Below are 22359 nucleotides of genomic sequence, written 5' to 3'. Positions count from 1 at the left end.
ACTGATATTTAAGCATGCTTAAACCTAACGTGAACGTGGTGTTTATTCACTCTTTCAGCAACTTAACGACCCTTTTACATGCACATAAAGATTGTCTTTAATTCACTCTTTGCGATGTCTTTCCGCAATGGAATAGTTGCCTTTCCGCAATTCGCAAATATCAGAGGCTTAGGCATTATTAGGCCAATATTGCCGTATTCTTTACGGAAGATATCACACGGAAAGTACGCGTTTCTTAAGACATTTCCGAATGCCAACCACCCCAAATACCGTTATTTACAGCCAGTCATGGATCTTGTTGATAGCTGTGATGTAACAGGTGTAATCCACAGAAGCGACACCTGTCGGCGTGATATCAGACTACAGCTGGTACTTACTATGTACATGTTCACCATTCCAGCTTATCGGGGTCATCAATTTATATGCGCCAAAAAGCAGTTACTTAAGTAACTGGATATGATTTTGGAAACAGTCAGACGTTTCAGACAACCATCCAGTGTTTGTCGTCAGTCACACTGATCTATGTATATCATGATCTATGCATATCATCATTTGATTCAACACTAGTAAATGATAAACCAGTTGCCAGATACGCATGCGCATTACGGTCTATCCAACAAAGACAAAGGGGTCAAAGTCAAACAGAGCTCTGGGGTTAGTGTTTCACCATAGGCCTCAATGTAGCCTAGGTTATTTTCAAGGAGGAGCCTTTTTAAACCTCCTTGGTTATTTTGAACAAAACATCACCGCAGCATGCAACACTCAAAGCAACTTCTATACTTGCTCTAAAAAATCATTCAAAAAGAATTTCTAAGAAAACAGAAGTCATCGAGGGCCGAGAAACCAAGTTGTAAGAACACAGTACAGATCAGAAAAACATGTGTAGGCCGTGAATAAGTAACAGATATGGGTTCCATTGTCCAAAGGGCGTCCCAGTCACGTGGTATATGTTATAGAACGGTTACGCAAGCAGACTGACTGACTACGCAGACAAAAGTCTCACGAAATTAGCGCGTAATTTTCACTGTTTCTGTCACAAAGTGACGTCAAGATGGGCGTGGAACAAATCTACAAGACTTACACTGAACACCCAGACCCAGTGAAGGCAGTCATAAAAGGTAAAGGTGAAGCTGTTCTGTTGTGTATTTTAAGGCTGTATGACGTACGAGTGGATATATCCAGGCTGATACGCAGCAGGGGCAGTGGTTCTATTTTTAAGTCACCCTCCCACACAGGCTTGACTCTCAAGGCTGACTGATTTTGAAGTATGAACTTATGAAGTGTTTAGACACCTGAATCTAAGCGTTTTCACTCATCCGTATAACAGACAACACTCTGCGTATGTGCTGCGTACCTTTTCAAATACATTGTACACCGTTTCTTTGCGTATGATGGCTGGACTAAGCAGACAGGTGGGTCGAAAGGTCATGTGATCGATAACTGGCATTTCTGATACTATATGATTGGAAAGGCACGATACATGACTTTCCTCACTCCAACCAGGTGTAAAAATGGGGACCTTGAAATTGCAGACAATGCGATACAAGGCAAACCCAGACTAATCTCGAACCAGATCCACGGTGCGTAATGTATAGTATCAAACTTCCCGTTTGACTCCCTTGGCCGGCTACACTCCTTGGCCACTAGCGGCTTTGATACTATCTTATGGCACCGTAGGATCTGCTTGGAGATTAAACCCAGACAGCATAGCTGATATTGGGTGTCAACACATACATATAGCTAGTACACTCTTCATTGAATACAAAAGGAGAGTGGTGGGCTCCGACCGCCTTCCATTGTCCAGGACACATTTGCGCCACACATTTAATCACCAGCAGGCGATATTTTAAGCTCAAAAGTGGTTACACCGGTATGCTATGCTAATCTCTTACAGAATAGGATAACACAGACTAGATTGGCCGTAGTGTGAGCCGCATGCAGCATTCATCACGCACGTACGCACGCACACTCAGACACACACACAGTGACACACACACACGCACACGCACGCACGCACCGACACACACACACGCACGCACCGACACACACACACACACACACACACACACACACACACACTCACAGACACACACACAAACACACACACACACACACACACACTTGAGGGGGCAAAACTATACCAATTTTCATGGAGATAACAAAATTTCCGATGAAATCTTAGACAGGATAATTGCTGATCTTTAACAAAAAGTACTGTACTTTTCCCCATATAATCCTTACGTTGTTCACGTCCACCTTCGTTGATGATTTTTTTGAAAGCAGGATAAAAAGACGGTATAGGAAATACTAATTATGCCAGTGACCCAAGGTAAACTGCAGTACAACTTAGCCAACTCAATAGTCAGGGACTCAAGCTCCTCCTAGGGAGAGAATACTAAACTGCACAGAGCTGTGTGTATACAAGGTTACCATGTAACGGTGGATATTCGATAGATTTCCCTCGATCGTCCACGCAATAAACAAATATCTGATCAAGCTCAGTACTGGATGATTGTTGATTCGAAGTTCAAGCTCAATCTGTACACTTTTCCATATAGTACATCCCTACTCTCCAAACAGAGGTTATGCTTCAGCTTTAACGTCATTATGCGGTTATGCTCCAGCTTTAACGTCATTATGCGTTTTTATCGGGCTTTCTATTTTGTGTCGTTATTTTAGTAAAAACATAAAGAAAATTGTACAAAATAGACCTGGTTAAAACGCATAAAACGCAAAAAATAAACAATACCCGGAGCCTAACCTCTGCTTGGAGAGTAGTACTTAGTACATGTTGCATATATGCAATACATGTAGCGTGACCAAGTATGCCTGTGTCCCTAAGGCCACAGCAAGTAAATTTTATGGATGACATCAGCGCGCGCATTAATTTTCGGCTGATTTGAAAATAAAAAACAAGAAAATCAACATGCCGCAAATTGACAAATATGTCATGAATGTCTTGCAATTGTTTGTGTTTTATGGCATATGTAGACAGTTTATAAGGTGTTCAATCGCATATGAATATCCAGTATACTTGCTACCCGTGATAGTATGACAAACTTTTTTCAGGATTTGTTGGTATGACAATGATGGTAGGACAAGCTCTTTCCACAATCGTTCTTGACTTCTAGTTATTGATGAATGGAGATGGATACACAACTACAAGGACAGGTAATGATGTTGAATACAGGAATAAAAGATCTGTTGCTTGTGATATCATGTTTTGTCACCTCGATAATTGTTTTGTAAGGTTTATTATCTCAAAATTTGAATATGTAGGAATCTTGTTATTTTTGGCCCGCCTTGTTTTTTTCCCGCGCTATCTCACTAAATTTGGAGTCTCTGGAGGATGTCATCCATAAAATTTACTTGCTGTGGCCTAAGTAATCCCAGTGCAGCGGAAGGTTACCGTACAGCGGTTCCGTGACAAGGTCGAGGAAACAGTCCATCAATGTCACGGCTACCCGCTCTCCAGGACGTTCACCCGGGCGTGCACGAGGCTAGAACTGCTCTTTGTCGGTCACGTGGTACATGTTTTTCAACAAGGGTTTCTTTTTTGGTTACATAGCAGAGGTTAATTATAGCTGTAACGTCACTAGTACTCGTGCAATAGGTACATAAATGCGTATTGCCTTTGGGATGAACGTGTTATAAATATTTTCACTTTCCGTTTGAACGTGCCTTTCTCTTTCAAGCTTGACTAAATTTTCCCCTCCAAAATGTTGGACAAAAAAGCATAACATTTCTTTTACAACGTAACGGGTTTAAGCTTACACAAATAAAATCTTCCTTGCTTCGACTTTCATAGGTGAAGATGTCAAAATGTCATAACGAATGATTATCCTTTATTTTGCCCCAGCCTACTTGGCAAAAACGTATCTGACAGCATTTTGGATTCAACCGTATGGAAGGTTGTTTAGCTACATACGAGATAGCTGGAGACGTCCGGACACAATTATGACCATTGGCACGTTGGAAGTTGGAAAGCCACGCGCCTTCCTCCTTGCTTCGGTCCAAACACGCGCTTACATAGAGGCCACAGCCGCACACGCTTAAACGATGACCGTGATTCGGTGAAACGTACTTGCGGTCATTGACCCCGTTCTGGGCCAGTCTCAGTAGGTATTTATAGATGAGCTGTCAAACAATCAGTGAAAGTACTTAGTCTCGCACGCCAGGTTGTTGGGAGATTTCCCTGTAGCTTTAGTGCTTATAGTTGAACTCCTGGATTCAAATTGGTTGGTAACTAAGAGACCCCGGTTCAATCATTATCATGGGCAGAGCATCTCGTTTTGGGGCTGCACCCGTATTTCGGAAGGGACCCTGCTACTGAAACATCTACGAAACCTTGCTGCCCTATAAACCACTAGGCAATGCAATGGTATGAATGGTCGAACCAAGCTTGTGGGACGGAATATATATGTAACGTTAAACGTGGATGCTTAGATTATGAACATTTTCCACGGATCGTAAAATATCGTCCTTCGTGTATTTTGCTACTACTTGCCTTGATAGCAACACGAGACCTGCATTCGAGTCTATAAGTGGCAAATGCTCCTGCCCACCAAGTCTGAATACCCAGGCTAGGTACACGCGCGTTCAGAGCTCTTGAGTCTGGTGCTGCCACACGTCATGGAACATGACGTCATCAACGAGTTCGTGTATACCTCCACGCGCTTAGAATGGTGTTCACGGTCGGCCATGGGTCAGCCACGCGCCAACCCAGTCCGACTGCCGAGCACAGGGATTTCCCGCCAGGGCTCGAAATTAAATTTTGGCGAGCCAAACGGTTATTGGGAACATGTGTACTGGTACGCCTAACTTGATACATGTGTAATTAAGATACACAGGAACATTTTGGGGTACACAACAAAGATTAAAGTAGAATATAAAATTAATCACAAAACTTTATTGCCTCTCTTAAAACCTAGACTCTAAAATTCTACAGCTAACTTCGAAACCTCAAACAAGTTATGAATCAAAGGTTTTATTCTTTCTGACACGTGGATATGTTGTATATTAGTGGAAGTAATACATTTGCATAATATCATGTAAGTTTACACAACTATCTAGGCACCAGTACACTTGACACCCAAGTGCAAATAACAGTGAGTTGTACAGCTCCAATTTTGTACAGATGAATACGCATAATAATGCAACCAGTATTTCGAGCCACGTACAGGGTTGCTTTAAGGTCACACTCTGCTTTAAGGTCGTCTTGCAGCATGTAAATGAGGACACGTGATCATGATCAGCTTTGATACTCTATTTTTGACAAAGATCACGGGGAGATCCCTAACGACCACTAACACGTGCCTCGCCTGGGGTATTTGTAGTCACGTTGGCAAGACAAATGAGCTTTCGTGAAAGCTCCTTGGCAAGACAAACCTGCTGGAACTCTCTATAGGATGCATTCGTAAGGCGGGTGCACAACAAATTTTCTGCACAACAAACTTACTTTTTTGGCGCTGCAGAATTCCTTTTTTGCGCTGCGTTCTTACTTTTTTTCCGCTGCAGACTTACATTTTTTGCGCTAAGGGCAGGTTCACTTGAGGAAAATTTGGAGGATGGTGAGGAAGCCTACGGTACCTTCCCAGAATTCCTCAATACACATCCAACAATACACATCCCAGATGTTCCGCTATGATCAGGCACTCGGTCGTACTTGTTTAAGAAAGCACACTTTTAACTTCGGCTGTGATTGAAAACAACAATAAAACACAAATCATTTTACACGTACATGCACAGCTGACGACTAGCGTAACCGTCAGCAGTCCTCGTAAAGCGTTCCTCGGGCCCATGGTGGCCGGTCCGTGCTTACCCACTTTGTTTTCCTTCAAAAGCAGACCGAACGGAAAGGTCAAAAGGTGATGGATTATGATGTTTCACCTGAGTTCAAGTCCAGTATTCATGGATGGATATGCGTTTCGTCGGGGGAGGTGCCCTTACAACAGTTCACTACTTATAGGTCGCCCTGAACCAACCTAATAAACAAGGAGCTGACATATGAGAGAATAGACCAAAAGATTGCATCCTCGACTTTGCCATCTATACTTTTGTTTTCATGGTGAACCATTATGTTTGTGTACGAGGAGTGGTACGTCGACTATAATATGCGGTTTGTACCAAGTGATGTTTAGGGAGAAGGCAGCTTTTTTTTCTCATCAATCGTTCAGCAAACATCAAACATGCAAGTGTTAAGACGACATAGCAGCTATGTAATAACGGGAGACGCTGATCTACGTGGTAATAAAACAATGTAAACATTGATGAAACTGTAAAATGATAGTGATGTTTAGTCTGAGAACGCTGTGAACGCATCACTACCATTCAAACAGGAATAAAGACCAGGAACATTATCCTCTTAAGAATGAATGTACGAGACAGATCATGTGTAAACACGCCCACACGGCATTGACCAGAAAAATGGGTGTGTTGCCCATTGTTGTTGTTGACCACGGTAGATTCCCTTCTTTCCCTCTTTACTTAAAATTTGGGCCGAATGGAAAAACACTTTTTCCAAAGCCTGATGGATCAATTTCCGCACGTATGCTTCTTGGTCCTAAATCGTGTTGGTACTTGTATTAATTTCTTTTTTCTTGAACTTGATGAAAGATTTGTCCTATTTGTCAATAGTGGTGGTTGGTATCATGTACCAGGCTTTGACATAAGAAACTCTCCCTTAGATATTGGTCGCAGAGTGGGACTTTTTCTTCCTTTTCTTCTTTCGTTACTGCTAAGTGCCCGTGAGGGGATTATCAGCAGTGCGCATGGTGTTAGTCACAACTGCCTCAAAAGAAGAAGTCAAACCGTAGAAACATCAGAATTTGAATGTGTAGAATGGGCAGTCGTTAACTTTTTACTGTTGATACCATTGCATTTACCATTTGCCTACGAGCATTCATGTAAATATTATTTTTAGTTTGTACCATATGATTCCAGGTAATTTTCCCAAATGGCTGTCCGGAGGTTTGGTGCGGAACGGACCGGGTATGTTCGACATTGGGGAGGACAAGATCAGCCACTGGTTCGACGGGCTCGGCCTCATGCACCGCTTCAACTTCAAGGACGGGGAGGTGAGTTTCACACACAGGGCATGGGGTGGATCATAATAGAGTCAGTGAAAACGAGTTTGTGTGTCCCTATATGTGTCCATACATGCTGGTAGCAAAGGTTGTTGGGGATCATCGGCCGGGTCTTTTGTACATTATTGGGACGGCGCGAGGTTTCTAGGAGGGCACATGGGCATCGTCATACGCCTTTAGATCTGGAAAATTTTTAAAAGTTTGACCCTCTAAATGGAATTCTCTGCGTTTATGAGAGGACAACGCGAGATCAGGTAAAAACAGAGCTGTCAAGGGAGGAGTTGCATTGATTAATCATACATTTCGGGTTCCTGACTACCCGGATGACTTAGCCTAAGCATTAAGTCTAAAATGTTTTTTTTTTATGTATTGTTCTTTCTTCTTCCTTCGACGTTAGGTGACGTACCGCTCCAAATACCTGCGAGGCGAAACGTATGAGCGGTGTATGAAGGAGAACAGGATAGCCTTCACTGGCTTCGGGTCCGTTCACTACCCAGATCCGTGCAAGAATATCTTCAGGCGGTAGGTGGCGCTGCTATCCTACAACAAATTACTAGTACAAATGTATCTTGAACTTGACTAAAAACATGATGGAATGTGATTATTGAGTTTCCTTTCCAATACATAGAGGTTTTTGCTTGTAAAGTTTCTTACACTCCCTCTTTTCGAAACAAGTAAGGTTAATGACTTGGACCTGATGGTGGTCACCATGGTAGTAAGTGTAGCAAGTGACAGGACAGAGCTGGGCGGTCTGGTTGCCTTATATATGAATCATTCAATGCTTGAGTGAGACAAAGCATTCATGATGTTTAATTGGCTACCGGGAAGACCATTTGAAGGTAAACATTACGTGCTTGCTTGCAAATGGTAACATACTTTTATTTCTATTCTCAGGTTTCTGTCCTACTTCCGGATGGAAGAACCCACTGACAACTGCAACGTCAACTTCATCAACATCGGGGACGACTACTTTGTCTGTACGGAGACAAAGATGATGAGAAAAATCGACATAGAGACCCTGGACACCAAGGAAAAGGTATCTATTTTGGCAACGCCTCAGGTGCGGAGCCTTTTTACTGCAGTATGACGTCACCTTCAGCAAATGCGCGGTTTGGCACCATGGTCATCAAGTTGAAATCATTCTTCGATTCAGTTAATTTTTTTCTTTGCTTTACAGACAGATAAGGCATTCCCTAAAAAGATTAATTTCCCAGGAATATGAATTTTACATCATTTAAAAATCCATGTTACTTGAGGTATACAATACCATAATATAGATAGAAATTTATTACACATTGTACATGGTAAAGTGCATGCCAAGGCTATTACACAAAGTACAAAATAGATGTATGGTATAAGACTTAATATCCGAATTATCATAACAATAAGGGCTAATACACGTCTTGGATATAGTGTTACAATCGAGTTGGGTTAATCATGAGTTTCGGTATTCTTTCTAATAGCAAAGTAGTCTTTGATGATATATTTACCTATCTTTGCATTATGGGAGTTGTGGCATCTAAAGATATATACAAATCTGTCTGTAGCACCGAGTCTCTTGAAATTTGCTGTACTGGATATATATAAACCCTATAGTACTATTAATTGTGTGTCTGTCTTGTAGGTCGACGTGTCAAACTACGTCACAGTCCAAGTATCCACAGCGCACCCCCACTACGGGCTGGAGGACGGCGCGACCTTCAACATGGGCTCTCAGTACGGCAAGGAGACTTCTTACAACATCATCAAAGTTCCTCGTCCTGACAAAGGCAAGGTTTTATTTCTGATATTCTATAGATAAAGTCTCCACGGCTAGTTTGTAATGCTCACACATACACTGTATTTTCTCAAAAATGCGTTCGGAACCTTGTATTGCCATGTGGCACTTGGGTCAGTAAGTTTCCTTCATCGCTGTTTCAGTAGCATAGTATATTTAACAGGTAGGGGGTTGCTCGCCCTCCCCTTTTAATGTGCTCAAGGCACCTACTTGAACACGGAACCCCATTTTATGTCCCTTTGGTGTTCCGGAAGACAGCAGTCACAGGGAGGTGCCCTAATGAGAATTGAACCGGGGTCTTCCCACCAATTGTAACCATGATCTCAACTTTGAGGTTGTTACCAGTTCAGCCACAATGACATTCCACCTAAACCATGGATAGCCATAAATAAACCTCCTTCCCTTAGTTTACAATCTTACTTGGCCAACCTTTACCAACCCCCGAAGACTGGGAAAGTTACTTTTTTGTCGTACTGTTTTCGTCCACAGCTGCGTTACTAGTATAACAGAATCTTTATCTAAGTTTACGAATGAAATAGGAATTATTTACGGACAATTAACTGGTAATCATCTTTCCCCACACAGGCCAGAAGGACAGTATGGAGAAAGCTGATATTCTCTACAAAATCCCGGCCACGTACCCCAGATCACCGTCCTACTACCACAGGTAGCGCTTCTTGCATTTTTGTCAGTTTGTTCACACTGTTGACACAGACAGTTCTCACGATAGAAAGAAAAGTTAACTAAAAATACACTAAAATTCGTTTATTCTAACGTGAAAATCAATCTCTAGGAAAGTTTCCTTCGTACAGAAAAATCATAAAAGCGACTCACACTGTTTGCCTTAAAGAAATAAACAAGTGGTCATATTGTTTTGTTAATTATAGTGCGTTTAGAATTCTATCCTCCTTTCCGCAAGTTTTGGAATCACGGGCAACTAGGTAGTCTTCGTGAAAGCCTCTTGGGGCTTTTTACTCCGAAAATCCGTGGCGTTGGAAAGATATACCTCGACTCCTCTACAACTCCCATATGTGCATTGCTGAATATACAGAAAAAGGTTCTTTCTTTGCTTCTTCCCCCTAGCTTTGGCATCACGGACAACTACATCGTCTTCGTGGAACAGCCGCTAACCATGAATCTCCTGCGGCTTTTCACCGCAAGGATCCGTGGGGTCGGCATGAACACCTGCTTTGACTTCTCCTCAACTACTCCAGTATGTAACCATTGTAACATAACATTAAGCACGTTAAATCTACTGAATGATCGCTATGCATGTACTGTAAATGCGTGATGTGCTGTGCTGTTCTTTCTAGTTTACAGTTGACCCCGTTGCAGGTTTCGGTCGTGCTATGGTTTGGTGTATTTCTAGTCTATCAGTTAGACTGTTTGATAAATTCCGTTTATAACGTTGACAAACGTTTAACATAACTTAAACTACTCCTTAGACTTTGTCCTAAAAGCATGCATCATCATATTATGATTATGATATTCGACAGCTGGCCTGCAAATGTATGCATGAAAATTGATATCATACAAGACCACACACTTTTTCACCTATACTTACGCGTAGAGCTAGGTGGTTATACATGATAGCTCATTACAGCACTACACTGTAAATGTTGTATTTTCAAAGGTTTGTGTGTTTCATGGTCCCAGGTCCGTTTTCATCTTGTTAACCGTGAGACTGCGGAGCACGTCTCCACCAAATACATGGCGGACTCGTTCTTCGTGTTTCACCACATCAACGCCTACGAGGATGACGGCAACGTCGTTGTTGACCTTTGCGCCTATACCGGTAGGTGGCGCACTTACTACTACTACCACTACTACTACTACTACTACTACTTCTACTCCTACTCCTACTGCTACTACTACTACAACTATTGCTACTACTACTACTACTAACAATAACTACTACTACTACTACTGCTACTATTACCACTACAATTGATCTACACAAATCTCCAAGAAGATGGGTGCACGTGAAAGATCTTGACGTTTTCTGACTGACGGACTTCTGTGACAGTCCTTCACTGTCGGTAGAAATGTTAACGTTGTTGGGGTGTTGTAAAGCAAAATCATAACTGTATACAATTCAGCTTATATACTTCATGGAAATATACACAAGCTTCGTTATTCTAACTGTCCCCAGGTATAAACCATTGGAGGTGCGGGTGATAGGATAACGCAGAAAATATGTGGTTAATCTTATTACGTCCATGAAAAAGGAGGTATTTGTCTAAGTTTGTGTATCTATTATCTTGGCATGTGCGAAAATTTGATCCCACTGGAAAATGGTGCATCTGAATACTTTACAGGATGAGAACGCTGGTTTGGCTCGGGTCACATAGTTTGGTGAGGTGTCTCACAGTAAAATCTGCCATATTTGCTTCCCAGATGACACCATCATGAACAGCCTGTACATGGTCGACCTCAGGAAGTCCGGTGAGGAGGGCGCCAAGAGGTGGCGGGAAAAGAGTCCAGACGTGTTTCCAAGGAGATACGTGTTTCCCATCAATGTTACTGAGGTATGACCTCAAATGTCAGACATGCCAATATGGAGTTCATGTAGTTTTCATCATGTCCGCAAAGAGGCGTTACTGTACGGCTTACTTGAAACATATCCAAATTCAACTTTTCCAAAATTCAGAAACTTAAAGTAACGTCTCACTCAGGGTACTTCGAAGGTTTACAAAGCTGAAAGTTCTTTGGGGGGTAACTGTACTGTTTCATTTTCTCGAATTTTCGTGCAATAACTTTTCATTGTACTGGTTTCCTGAAACAAGACAAGAATAACTCTTTTTCATGGGTTATTTTACCTTTCACCTCACCTCATCTCACCAGTCCCAAAGCCTCACCTGCCTCACCACTGACACCAGCTGCAATACAATCAACATAAGCCTTCAACGTCCTATGGTCTTCAGCCCGACTTGCTAGCTGGATAAAAAAGTACACATTTTCTCCACAGGACACACCCAAGGGAGAGAACCTGGTGAAGCTGGCCTACACCAACGCCACTGCAGTACTGCAGGAGGACGGTAGTGTGCACTGCGTCTACGACGACCTGGTCAGCACTGGAGACGTTCCTGGTAATGCATGATAAAGCAAAATCCGAACTATGCATTTTACCATTCTTGTCAACGCTGCAATAAAACATAGCAAAATCATCAGATTTTCACTGAGCGCAAATCACAACGTGTAAAAGCAATGATAAACTTACTATAGATGAAACCACCCCTGACTTCGTCTCTTGAAAGGGAAAAAGCATGAACGAGCCAATGAAAGATGTGGATTATAGAATCCTTTTATCAATATTTCCGACCAAGCACAGCACTCTGGACACAACCTCGATAAACTGCTATGGTTAAAGATATAGGTATATAGTCTATGGTTGTGCTGGGGGTAGTTCAAACAAAACATAAATGGAATTTAAAGGTTAGAACAATGCATAAACATAACAATATCTTTATGTGTATACGGAACGCCCAGGACTGTGATTGTCTGTCCATATCCCAGGATATGAAGCCCCCAGTGTTAACTACTGGAAGTACAGCGGCAGGAAGTACCAGTTTGCCTACGGACTGTGCGTCCATGACAGGGGGACAGTCATGAACAAGGTAAGTTGTTTGTCTCGTAAACTTTCAAAAACCTAACTGGTTAGCCATGACTTCAAATATATAACAAGAGGTCTAAAAACTCCCAACAACTTAACGAGTCTTTTTAGGATTTCCCCATTCCCGAAAAGACGGAAATTTATTTGTTGATTTATTTATTAATCTCCAGACAAGTGGGTAGCCCCTTCAACTTATTTGGCAATTTACGGTCTCCTTTGCCACTTTTCTTGATGCCATCGGGGTTTAAATGTATCCTACGTGTATGCCGGCATACTGCTATGTTAGTGATACTGTAAAACATAGGCACAAAATTCAATATTACTACTCTAAAATTTGTTGTCTTAGTGGTAAGGCAACACAATCTTTACTTTTGTTGAAGTTTTCCCTGATGTTTGATGGCTGTATTTATCCATTGCAGCTGGTTAAGCTTGACGTGATGAATAAGAAGTCGGCAGGGTTCTGGCACGAGAAGGACATGTACCCGTCCGAACCCATCTTCATCGCTTCTCCCGACTCCAAATCGGAGGACGACGGTACGTCAATCAAATCGTAGGGTAGGCGTGGTCTATGTAATGGTGTTGATGTTTTATGAAAGTCACTGCAGTATTGGATAGTAATGCAGAGTCTCACAAGCAATGAAGTTACGCTAGAACACATACTTGTGTTCCATGGTATAACATAATTAATATACATGTAAGTTAAAGTTGAAGCTTGACTCTTTTTCGACAGCTGATAGCGCAAGACAGCCTATCTAGTATGCCACGGCTCGCCTTTTCAGACAAGCACACTGGATCACACTTACTCTTCTCAACATATATGTGTTGGGTTGTTTCATTGATTCGGGGTTTCAACGCTCCCATAAAAGTAAACACTGCCGCTCCGAAAGTCTGCGAAGGAAGCTACACAGGTTTGACCCTTGAAAGCATTTGGCTAGCCGGCTGTGCAATACAGCATCTTTTGTGGCTGTTTTTTTTAACACAAGGGGTGAAGGCTTTCACAACACTTCTGACGATACCAAATTGTTTGTCTCTCTCTGTCGCACAGGTGTGATCGTGTCTGCCGTGACCAGCGTCCTTCCCGAAAAACCCGGCTTCCTGCTGGTCATAGACGCCAAGACCTTCACCGAGGTCGCCCGGGCCGAGGTCCCCATCGATGTGCCCTGGGGCATCCACGGAACCTACGCACCCCCACAGAACAAGGCATAAGCCAGGAACAGCCTTTTTACCATCGAGATAGTGCCGATATTTCACAGTGCAAGATTGTGTTTGAGAATGAACGACAGACATTGATATTGAAATATAATCTTGCATAAGCCAGGAACAGCCTTTTTCCATTGTGATACAATGGAGATTTCACAGTACACTCTTCAAGATTGTGTTTGAGATTAAACGATGGCCAGATATCTTATGAAAGTTCTATTACTTCACAAACCTTGCCATCCTTTACAGGCTTGTATGATCATAACATATTTGAGTATAGCTAGATTTGTAAATTAACCTGAAAAAATACAATTTAGTGAAACAAAGAAGCAAGAAACAAAATTTAAGATTACGAAAGAAAAAATATCAAGTCAGAGTTTTAATCAGGGCTTATCGATTGCAAAGCCACAACATAGAGTAAAAACATGTCTGAACATGATTGTATAAAGTGTAATTAAAGAAACTTTGTAAAACATAATGACATATCATAAAACAAAACATAAGTCATGGTAGCAAAGATTGGTAAAAGTTCAGATGTCTTCCTCTCCATTATCCCTCGTAGAGATGCGCATAGAATGTTTATTTTGCTCTTGTGAATTCTAATGAAGTTCGTATTTACAATGCAAATTGATGCATAAGGAAAGGAAATTTCGTGTTAAGTGTTAAGAAGAATCGGTTTCTCAAGTGGAAATGTATCTAAGATTTCTTTGTAATATTTTTTTTCATTATGGTCTAGGCAAATTGTATCATAAAATGTAAATGCTGTAAAGATTGTTCTTTGCTGTATAACGACAAAATATGTACGTGCTATCCTAAGAATGAGCCAGGTTTATGAACTTTTGTTTGCATTACAAGAAGAATTGTTTATATCAATATCATTAAAGGCAGCTCAAACTCAAAACTTATTGTTTTGGTGTGATTTGTGGTGTATTTGTGTGTATCAGAATATTTGTCCGCTTAACTAAGGACCTCTGGATGATTGATATTTGGTATGTGGGTAGGTGTTGAATACCCAAAAGTCAAGGTCAATTTTGGCCCGCCTGGTGGTTGACCTTGGTACTGCAGCAGAAGTTTTTTTTTTTACGTAATGGACATATTATGGGGACACATAGCAAAGGAAGAAGTGGTGTAGGTTTGGGCTCCCTTGCGGCTTGCACTGGAATTACAGGGGAAGTTTTGTGAATCAAAACGAATGCGGATAAGAAAATAAAGGAAAGACGGATTTCCATAATATTCATACATTGTGTAAATGTTGGAGCCATTTGCACAATATATGATGAAATATTAACTCATCACTCCACACATATTAATCACATAACAGACAAAGGTAAGAAAAATGTTAAGATACTTTACAATACAGTACATTCGATGGGCCTACTTATACTCTCGTCTGCTGCCGAAGTGGTTTCGGTGCTCCAGTGCTCGTTTGTTCCCCTCGGGCAGTGGCAGCTTCAGACAGCCGTGAAGCAGCAGTCTCGGGTGATTCACCTTCTGAGTGTTCCTGTTTTAGCATAAACATAAGCATAAACAAGACGAAAATTGCAAAAATAATTGTCATGGCGACGGTGGTCACAAAAACTTCACACAGTCACAATACTATACAATTATATTCGCCCCTGAAGCATTGCCAAAAACGTGTGCATGCGCACATACTTACTGAGAGGCACTGAGCCCTTTTGCAGATCTCAGAACGCATATGCTGCAACAGGAATTCTAGGTAATATGTCAAAGGATAAGTCCCGTGAAAAGTAAACAAAGCCCGTGTGGACATTTGTTAAGTAAATCGAAACAAGGTTCGAGGCGAGACTGTTTTCTTTTCAGGGGATTTTTATATATATTATTACTACCTAGAATTCCTGTCGCCGCTCATGCGTTCTGAGATCTGCGAAACGGCTTATAAGAAGATTTAAAACAACAACTCACGTGTTCCTGCTGTGAATGCCGAACCCCGCAGTGTAGGGAGTGTCTCCATGACTGGGGCAGGGGAAGGCAGCACAGCAGCCGGTCAAACACGGGGCAGATCAGGCGGGGGTCGACCTGCTGAGGCTTGTTGGGTCCTGTCGTGAGGTAACGTGTTATCATGTCATCACTATTATCATATCATATATTTGTAAACAAAGCAGGTCATGAATCACAACTCTTAATGGTTCAAAATAATAATAATAAAAAAATTGACGATGTCAGATATAGGAGAATTCTTGTACACATACAGTTAGTTCTCACTTTGCAAATGTGGCTAAGTTTCTCGCCGCAAAAGCGCCACCTACATCGGTTACATATAGCGGCGAGAAGCAAATCAAGTTAGAAGCTCTGAGGAAGGTGTCTGAGAGACATCGAAACGTAGGCAAGGTGAGTTCTAACTGGATATGTAAAAGATTTCTCCTATATTGCAACAACCTGATGAAATTATTTTCGGATTGAAGATGTCATTTATATTTTAACATATCAAATAACACATACCAGTAATGAAGCTGACCAATAGTCCAACTACGACCACCACCGCGAACGCTGTTGCGCTGTACCACATGTACGACAACGTGTACAATTCTGCTATCGCTGGCCTGAAAAAATATGTAACTATGTAAAACGCACAAAATAGAGTTGTTCACCAATTTGATAAGAAAGGTGTTTAGGAAAGCCCAGGAGCAAAAGGGACACACTTTGTATATCTTGAATTAGTACTTCATTGTCTCATTATATATTGAAGTAATTGAATGAAGTGAATATATCATAAGTACCTTGGCTCATCTGTCGGCATCAGAGTACTAATAACGTTCGTTGCGAATGGTACAGTGGGCGTGGTGGCATTTGCCATGGTCACATTAGGTAGGATACAGTCTGCTATGGATGTAGACTTTGTTGGAGAGTAAGGAGGGAAAATCTTGGCTCCGACAGCGATCCAAAACGCTATGAAAATGCCAGACAAGAGACCAACTATCGCTCCCTGAAATGGTTAAAGAGAAAAGCACTGCAATTTATTTTTGTCAACTTTACAGAACGACCAACAAGAATTATGTGCAAAATATCAATTACTCAAGCAACTGGATATGGTTTTAGAATCGGTCACACGTTTCAGGCAGAATCCACTACTTTTGTCAGTGACACAAAGTAATTGCTGTTTGTATCTTATCAACTGGATGTCTAACCTTCATTGACGTAAGAAATCATTTGCTTTGTCTTGTAATATGAGTGATACGGAAAAACAGTCCGACACAAACATAGATTCTGCCACAAAAACGCCTGCTTAGAATATATGTAAAATACATACAAAAATGAAGTTTAGCATTCTCTAGTACATCTAATTTTCCCCATACTTACTGCTGAGTTAGCCCATGGAAACAGCATTCCCAAGGAAAACAGTCCCAGCAATGGTCCACCAATAGCACCGAACACGCTGTTTGAAGCCTGGAAACACAAACGCAAATTGTTCAGTATGCAAACTGCAATGTCTGCAGAAAAAAAATAAAATAACAACTCCTGCCTTACTTCAACATCATCCTCTTTAAAAGATAAGTTGAGTAGATTCACCTGTAGAACCTGGCCCATGGTAGAGGCGAGGACAGCAAAGAGCATGCACAGTCCTCCAAACCCAACCACTAAGACAAGAACATGGAAAACAGGACAGGGTCATTGAAACCTACTTCAGAACAACATCAACAGAAACGTTCAACATGGAGTGACAGGATGTGATCCATGGACAATCAAACCAGCAGTTGCATAACTACTGACTGAGCTGAATCAAACAAGACATAAGGGAGGTTCTGACTCTTCCACGTCATTGTGAGATCTTACAACTCTCTTTGAGTCATTATTCTAGATATAAGAGATGTAAGACTTTTTAACTTCCATCATACTTATGACATGCTCATGCGGTTAGAAATTTCGAATCTTTTCAGAGATTACCAAGTATTTTGGACACTAGAGTGGCTCTTTCTTCAGTCATGTCCTTCTTCTTCAGCACCTTGAGTGTTGGTTTGATCAGGTCTTCAAGAGTCACCGCCGCCAGCGAGTTGATGCCGGACGATATCGTGCTGTTAGACCGAATGACATTTCATTACAGACCATTACAGTACAGGTAGATACGACACACTGTAAACATTATCCATAGATTATCACCAATTCTATTGCACTTATTACGAATGCTTTAATTTAAAAAAAAAAACTAAATTCTTTGCTACGAAAAATGAAAATCAAGGTCAATGTCCAATAGTAAATGGTCATCACATGAAGATCACAACAAGGCAAACACAACCAGTCTTATAAATGAATATCGTGAACAAAGTTAACGTGATAGATAAATAGATAAATCGAACGTATAAGTAGAGAATTCAGACGTAAACATATTATAGATAAATAGAGAGCAAAAATAGACAGAGGTAAAATGGTTACTAGTACATCTCCCGACCTGAGAGCCCCGCTGAAGATGCCGGATATGAACAGCCCGGGGAGTCCGGGGATGTCCAGTACCTCCATCACGTAGTACGGTAGCAGCTGCCAATAGAAGGAAGATTGCTGATCAGTTCATAACCTCTACCGTTTTTCCATGATACCAAAAAAATTCGTCTTCACTTTTCCACCAGTAGCTAGGACATTATGTAAATGTTGTTGTCATAATAAAAAATGTAGTCACAATACAAAAGTTACCCAAGCAACTGGATAAGTTTTGTAAATGACCAGAACTTTCAAATAGCATCCACTATTGTCAGTTGTGACTGATGAAAAATAGCGCCAACTTTCAGAAACGTCTATTACGAATCGTATCCAGTTGATTACGAAACTTTTGTATTGTATGTTTTACTGGTTCCTTGTATATTTAGCCTTCTTCGACGTAAACCTTCAACAATTTGATACGAACAATCATTTATTCCAAAAATGACCGAAGTAGTCCTAATGGCAAAAGAAACTATAGCTAGCGAACCTGGTCGGACCTGGCGACGATGCCGTTCTTGAGCGGATCACAGCCGTGGTAGCGAGCATGGATGATGAGTCCGCACAACTGGACAATACTGATGGACAGGATTACTCCGGGGAGGTTCAGCCACATCGCTCTGAGGGTGGCATGGTTTAGATATTTAGGGATGTTTCACGATACTTGAAGCCCCTGTCACACATTCGACGTTTTAGCACCAGGTACCAAGGTAGATTAGAAGCAATATTGTATGCATATAATTCAGCACCAAGGACAGGGACAACAGATTTACATTGACAAGTTTTTGTCAAAGAAAACATCATTTTTAGTAACTATGAGCTATGAAATGTTCTGAACATGATTTTAACAACTAAAAATTCCCATTTAGTCAAGAAATTTAATTCCAATCTTCGTTGTCGTTCAGCACCCACGGCAGAGTTAGATGAGAATGTAATGTAATTCAGCACCAGGGACAGGGACAGGGACAGTAAAACTACAATAGTTATTTTTTATTCGGAGACCTCACCGCTTCGCCTGTTTCTCCGTGCCAACGGCCAAATATCTCTGTACTTGCGCCTGATTGGTCGCGTAGATCGCCATGTTGTTGAAGGCTCCACCAACCACAAGGCACCACACAGTGTGGCGGATGGTTGGGTCTGGGCTGAAGCTGCAAAAAGATAGAGATATACGGTTGAAAAATTACAGCGTCGCAAAGTGAAGCTACAGTTGAAAATCTTCACAATGCTCTCAATCCTTAGTCCCATTGAGAAAGCGAAACGACGTCGACCCGGTCACAGTCATCGTAGGTCGTACGATTTTAATTGATGCCGTTGAATTTTCCACATTCACAAAATATAACTTTGTTGTAACAGACGTTTCCAACAGACTGTGAAGGAACCAACTGCTGACAAGAATCTAAGACAGCCTTTTCCATAAGGCAAACACATACTTGACTATTTCAATAATGCATTTAGTTTGCAATCGCGTGGTGGTCGTGCGACGTCGTATGTGACAAGGACACAAGGACCTTACTTGAAGAAGTCGATCCTGTCCGACTCGGCGGCCACCCTGAAGACCCGTGCGATCCCGCCGGCCTCGATACTGCCCTTGATCAGTACCGTGATCATCCCGGCAAACATGATGACACACTGGAACACGTCTGTCCAGATCACGGCCTTCATGCCACCCTGGGGAACGTGGAGAATACAGTTAGTATGAGTGTTATGTACATCTCTCTTGCTTTGAGAATGTTATGTCTTTGGGGCAGTTCGGGCATGACTTTGTAAATTAATAAATCTATAGAATCATTTCCGATATGCTTGCATACAAATACATAATTGTATGGTTGAAATCAATTCTGCAACGTTCGTAAAACACAGCTTATACCAGGGTACGCAGTACTTCACATACAAATACATAAGCATATGGTGTAAATCATTGTCGTGATGTTAGCAAAAGCAGAATATGCCAGGGTCATCTTTCCAATTGGTCGGAGGCTAGGAATGAAAGTGTGGTGGTATGAAAGACATAAATTCACCCCCCCCCGCAAAAAAACTTAATAAATGAAATTAGAGATAACGTTAAGCAGAATGTGTGTAATTCTTTTGATGCACAGTTTCATTTTTTTATTGCCGACAACATCCCGGACAAGCCTCGGTTTTGAAAAGTGACCCTGGCATTACTTATCGTGTGTACATATGTTTGCGTGAATCTAGCTAGATACTTACGAGAGTGGTATAAAACGTGCAGACTACTCCCATGGACACGACAGATATCCAGACGTTCAACCCAGTGACTACAGAAGGTGAAAACAACACCAGTATCTTCATATCAGTCCAGGCTTTATTAAGGCAGATTCTTATTCATTACTTTCCAACAGACGTTTGGAGAAAAGAAATAACAGAAATATTTGTATGTTACAAACCACCCACCAGCTTCGATTGCAAGAGCCGGAGCAAATAGCACGATCCCCATGTACACCACCTGTAACAAATAAATAAATAAATAAATTGAGTTATGGCCAGATGAAGTGCTTCAAATTCCTGGTGCCGAATGGTATGTATGTGACTCTTGGATCGAACCAGCATTAAAGGGTCACATAAATGGAAGGACGGAACAACATCTAGAAAATCCTATATTAACGCATAACTGATCAAAAGTGGTGACCAGGAGATCCTACCAGGTCATCCTATAGTTCTGCAGTTTATTTTCAAGATATGCCTCATGATGACTTTTCTTGTACCTTAAGTTTTTCTCCTATATCAATCTAACCGATTTGAATATGATTTCAAGTCATCCGAGATCACCTAAAATATTAAAACTACTTCGCCTCTTTGCTGGACCGTCGCTAGCTTCAAGTGATGGAATGTTATCAAGTCATAGAGCTAAAACACATACAACGGATGGTCCCCCAGGTCTTGTCTACAAATAAAGCCCAGATGGGGCCTTTCCCGCATTGTCTTAAGCAATGTGTCAACTCTTGTGACCTTTCCTTGATACATTTGCCAGCCCTATCAAACTTTTGTCAGTTTGTAAACAGCTAATCCTGTTTAGTGAATCATTGTCAAACACCGAGCTTTATGTACAAGCCAGTCAATCTTTGTCGTGATCACGATAAACAATGGACATAAAGTGTCGAAAACAGCTGTTTCAAGTTGAAGAAAACAGTTGAGAATTTCTCACGTATACTACGTCTGTTTACTACCAGCCATACGCACCATCTGTAACATGTAGTTGCACGTTCCGAGGATCCGAACCGGACGGGAAAACCGAAGTTCTAAGTACTGCAGAAAAAAGCACGTGAGAAACTACAACACAGTTTTGACACTTAGCTACGACTTAAATAAATGAGAAGAAAATAGGAAAGTGAGTTTTCGGAGGAAAATCGCTAGCAACGACACAACAAAATAAACTCATTCCTTAATCCCAATCAAAAGTATCAATATGTTACCTATAAACTTTTAACTATAGCAAGCAGTGGCCATGTTCTGGGGAAATACGTCCCACACATAACATTCTAAGAAGGTTTAGGGATATTGCAGTAAAGTTTGGCTCTCGGCCTAGCATCTGTTCTAGAGAGTCTCTGCTGAGTTAAGCCAATCAGGGTACAATCAATCAAACGTACCTCGTACGCGCTCGTGAGTTCTAGGCGATAGAAGATCGGCAAAAACACCTGCCCACAAACCGGGAAAGTGAAGAAATAGGAGAAAATGATGACCCAGAATTGCGTCCCGAAGGTGTAGCTTTCTGCCGGGCCCCCGAGAAGGGTAATGGCGGAGGTGAAGCTAGCAAGGAGGGACAAGGCCACAGGCAGCACCCCCATCTTGCGGTCCGCCATCAGGAACTCTCGGGTGGTCTTCTGCTTCCCTCCCGTACAGCGGTAGTAAACGCCGATCCCGGCCGATATGACTAACATTAGGGAGAAGACAACATAGTCCGCCACGTGAAAAGTCCTTCGTTCCTCCATGTTTGGGGGTTGAAGAAGTCGTGGAAGACAAACTCTTAAAGTTTGCTAGACTTGGCACCACACACTTGTTAAGGTAAACACGTCAAGACGGGGGCCGATCGCTTCTGCGACAGCAGGGGTGTACTTCATACTTTTGGGGTGTACCGTTTGTGGCTATAGCTATGTAAACAAGACGTATGGTCTCTCTTTGGGAAGGATATGTATCTTATGCTTTTGTACTTACTCACATTGTACTTGTGCTAACTGCACCCAACCAAACTGAAACTTCATCTTCCGAAAGAATCAAAATGATATGCTAGTTTGGACAAT

The 22359-nt window shown here is 41.6% G+C and overlaps 2 protein-coding genes across 3 annotated transcripts; one reads left to right on the top strand and one right to left on the bottom strand.

Moving 5' to 3' along the window:
- The first annotated feature begins 871 nt into the window (after positions 1 to 871).
- LOC118405340 (beta,beta-carotene 9',10'-oxygenase-like) lies at positions 872 to 14183 on the top strand. The gene is made up of 13 exons (XM_035804786.1): positions 872 to 1118; positions 6943 to 7076; positions 7483 to 7607; positions 7980 to 8121; positions 8710 to 8854; positions 9448 to 9529; positions 9946 to 10075; positions 10519 to 10657; positions 11260 to 11390; positions 11831 to 11951; positions 12379 to 12479; positions 12895 to 13009; positions 13521 to 14183. Exons 1-13 carry the CDS (start codon positions 1052 to 1054, stop codon positions 13679 to 13681), a joined length of 1593 nt encoding a protein of 530 aa, XP_035660679.1. The 5' UTR covers positions 872 to 1051; the 3' UTR covers positions 13682 to 14183.
- On the bottom strand, positions 14044 to 22130 carry LOC118405339 (sodium-dependent multivitamin transporter-like). 2 transcript variants are annotated; one of them, XM_035804783.1, is made up of 15 exons: positions 21709 to 22130; positions 21302 to 21367; positions 20516 to 20567; positions 20312 to 20379; positions 19617 to 19771; positions 19111 to 19251; positions 18594 to 18723; positions 18081 to 18166; positions 17579 to 17706; positions 17204 to 17271; positions 16994 to 17080; positions 16414 to 16619; positions 16136 to 16236; positions 15599 to 15732; positions 14044 to 15176 (listed from the first exon to the last, which is right to left on the bottom strand). In XM_035804783.1, the coding sequence occupies exons 1-15, from the start codon at positions 22048 to 22050 to the stop codon at positions 15054 to 15056; spliced, it is 1887 nt and encodes a 628-aa protein (XP_035660676.1). In that variant the 5' UTR covers positions 22051 to 22130; the 3' UTR covers positions 14044 to 15053. The 2 variants fall into 2 exon arrangements, with proteins under 2 accessions (XP_035660676.1, XP_035660677.1); XM_035804784.1 differs by lacking the exon at positions 21302 to 21367.
- Positions 22131 to 22359: the final 229 nt, after the last annotated feature.

Source organism: Branchiostoma floridae, chromosome 18 (assembly GCF_000003815.2).
Source record: "Branchiostoma floridae strain S238N-H82 chromosome 18, Bfl_VNyyK, whole genome shotgun sequence".
NCBI classification, from domain to species: domain Eukaryota; kingdom Metazoa; phylum Chordata; class Leptocardii; order Amphioxiformes; family Branchiostomatidae; genus Branchiostoma; species Branchiostoma floridae.
The sequence above is the reverse complement of the archived record's forward strand: the minus strand, read 5'-3'. Positions and strand labels throughout refer to the sequence as shown.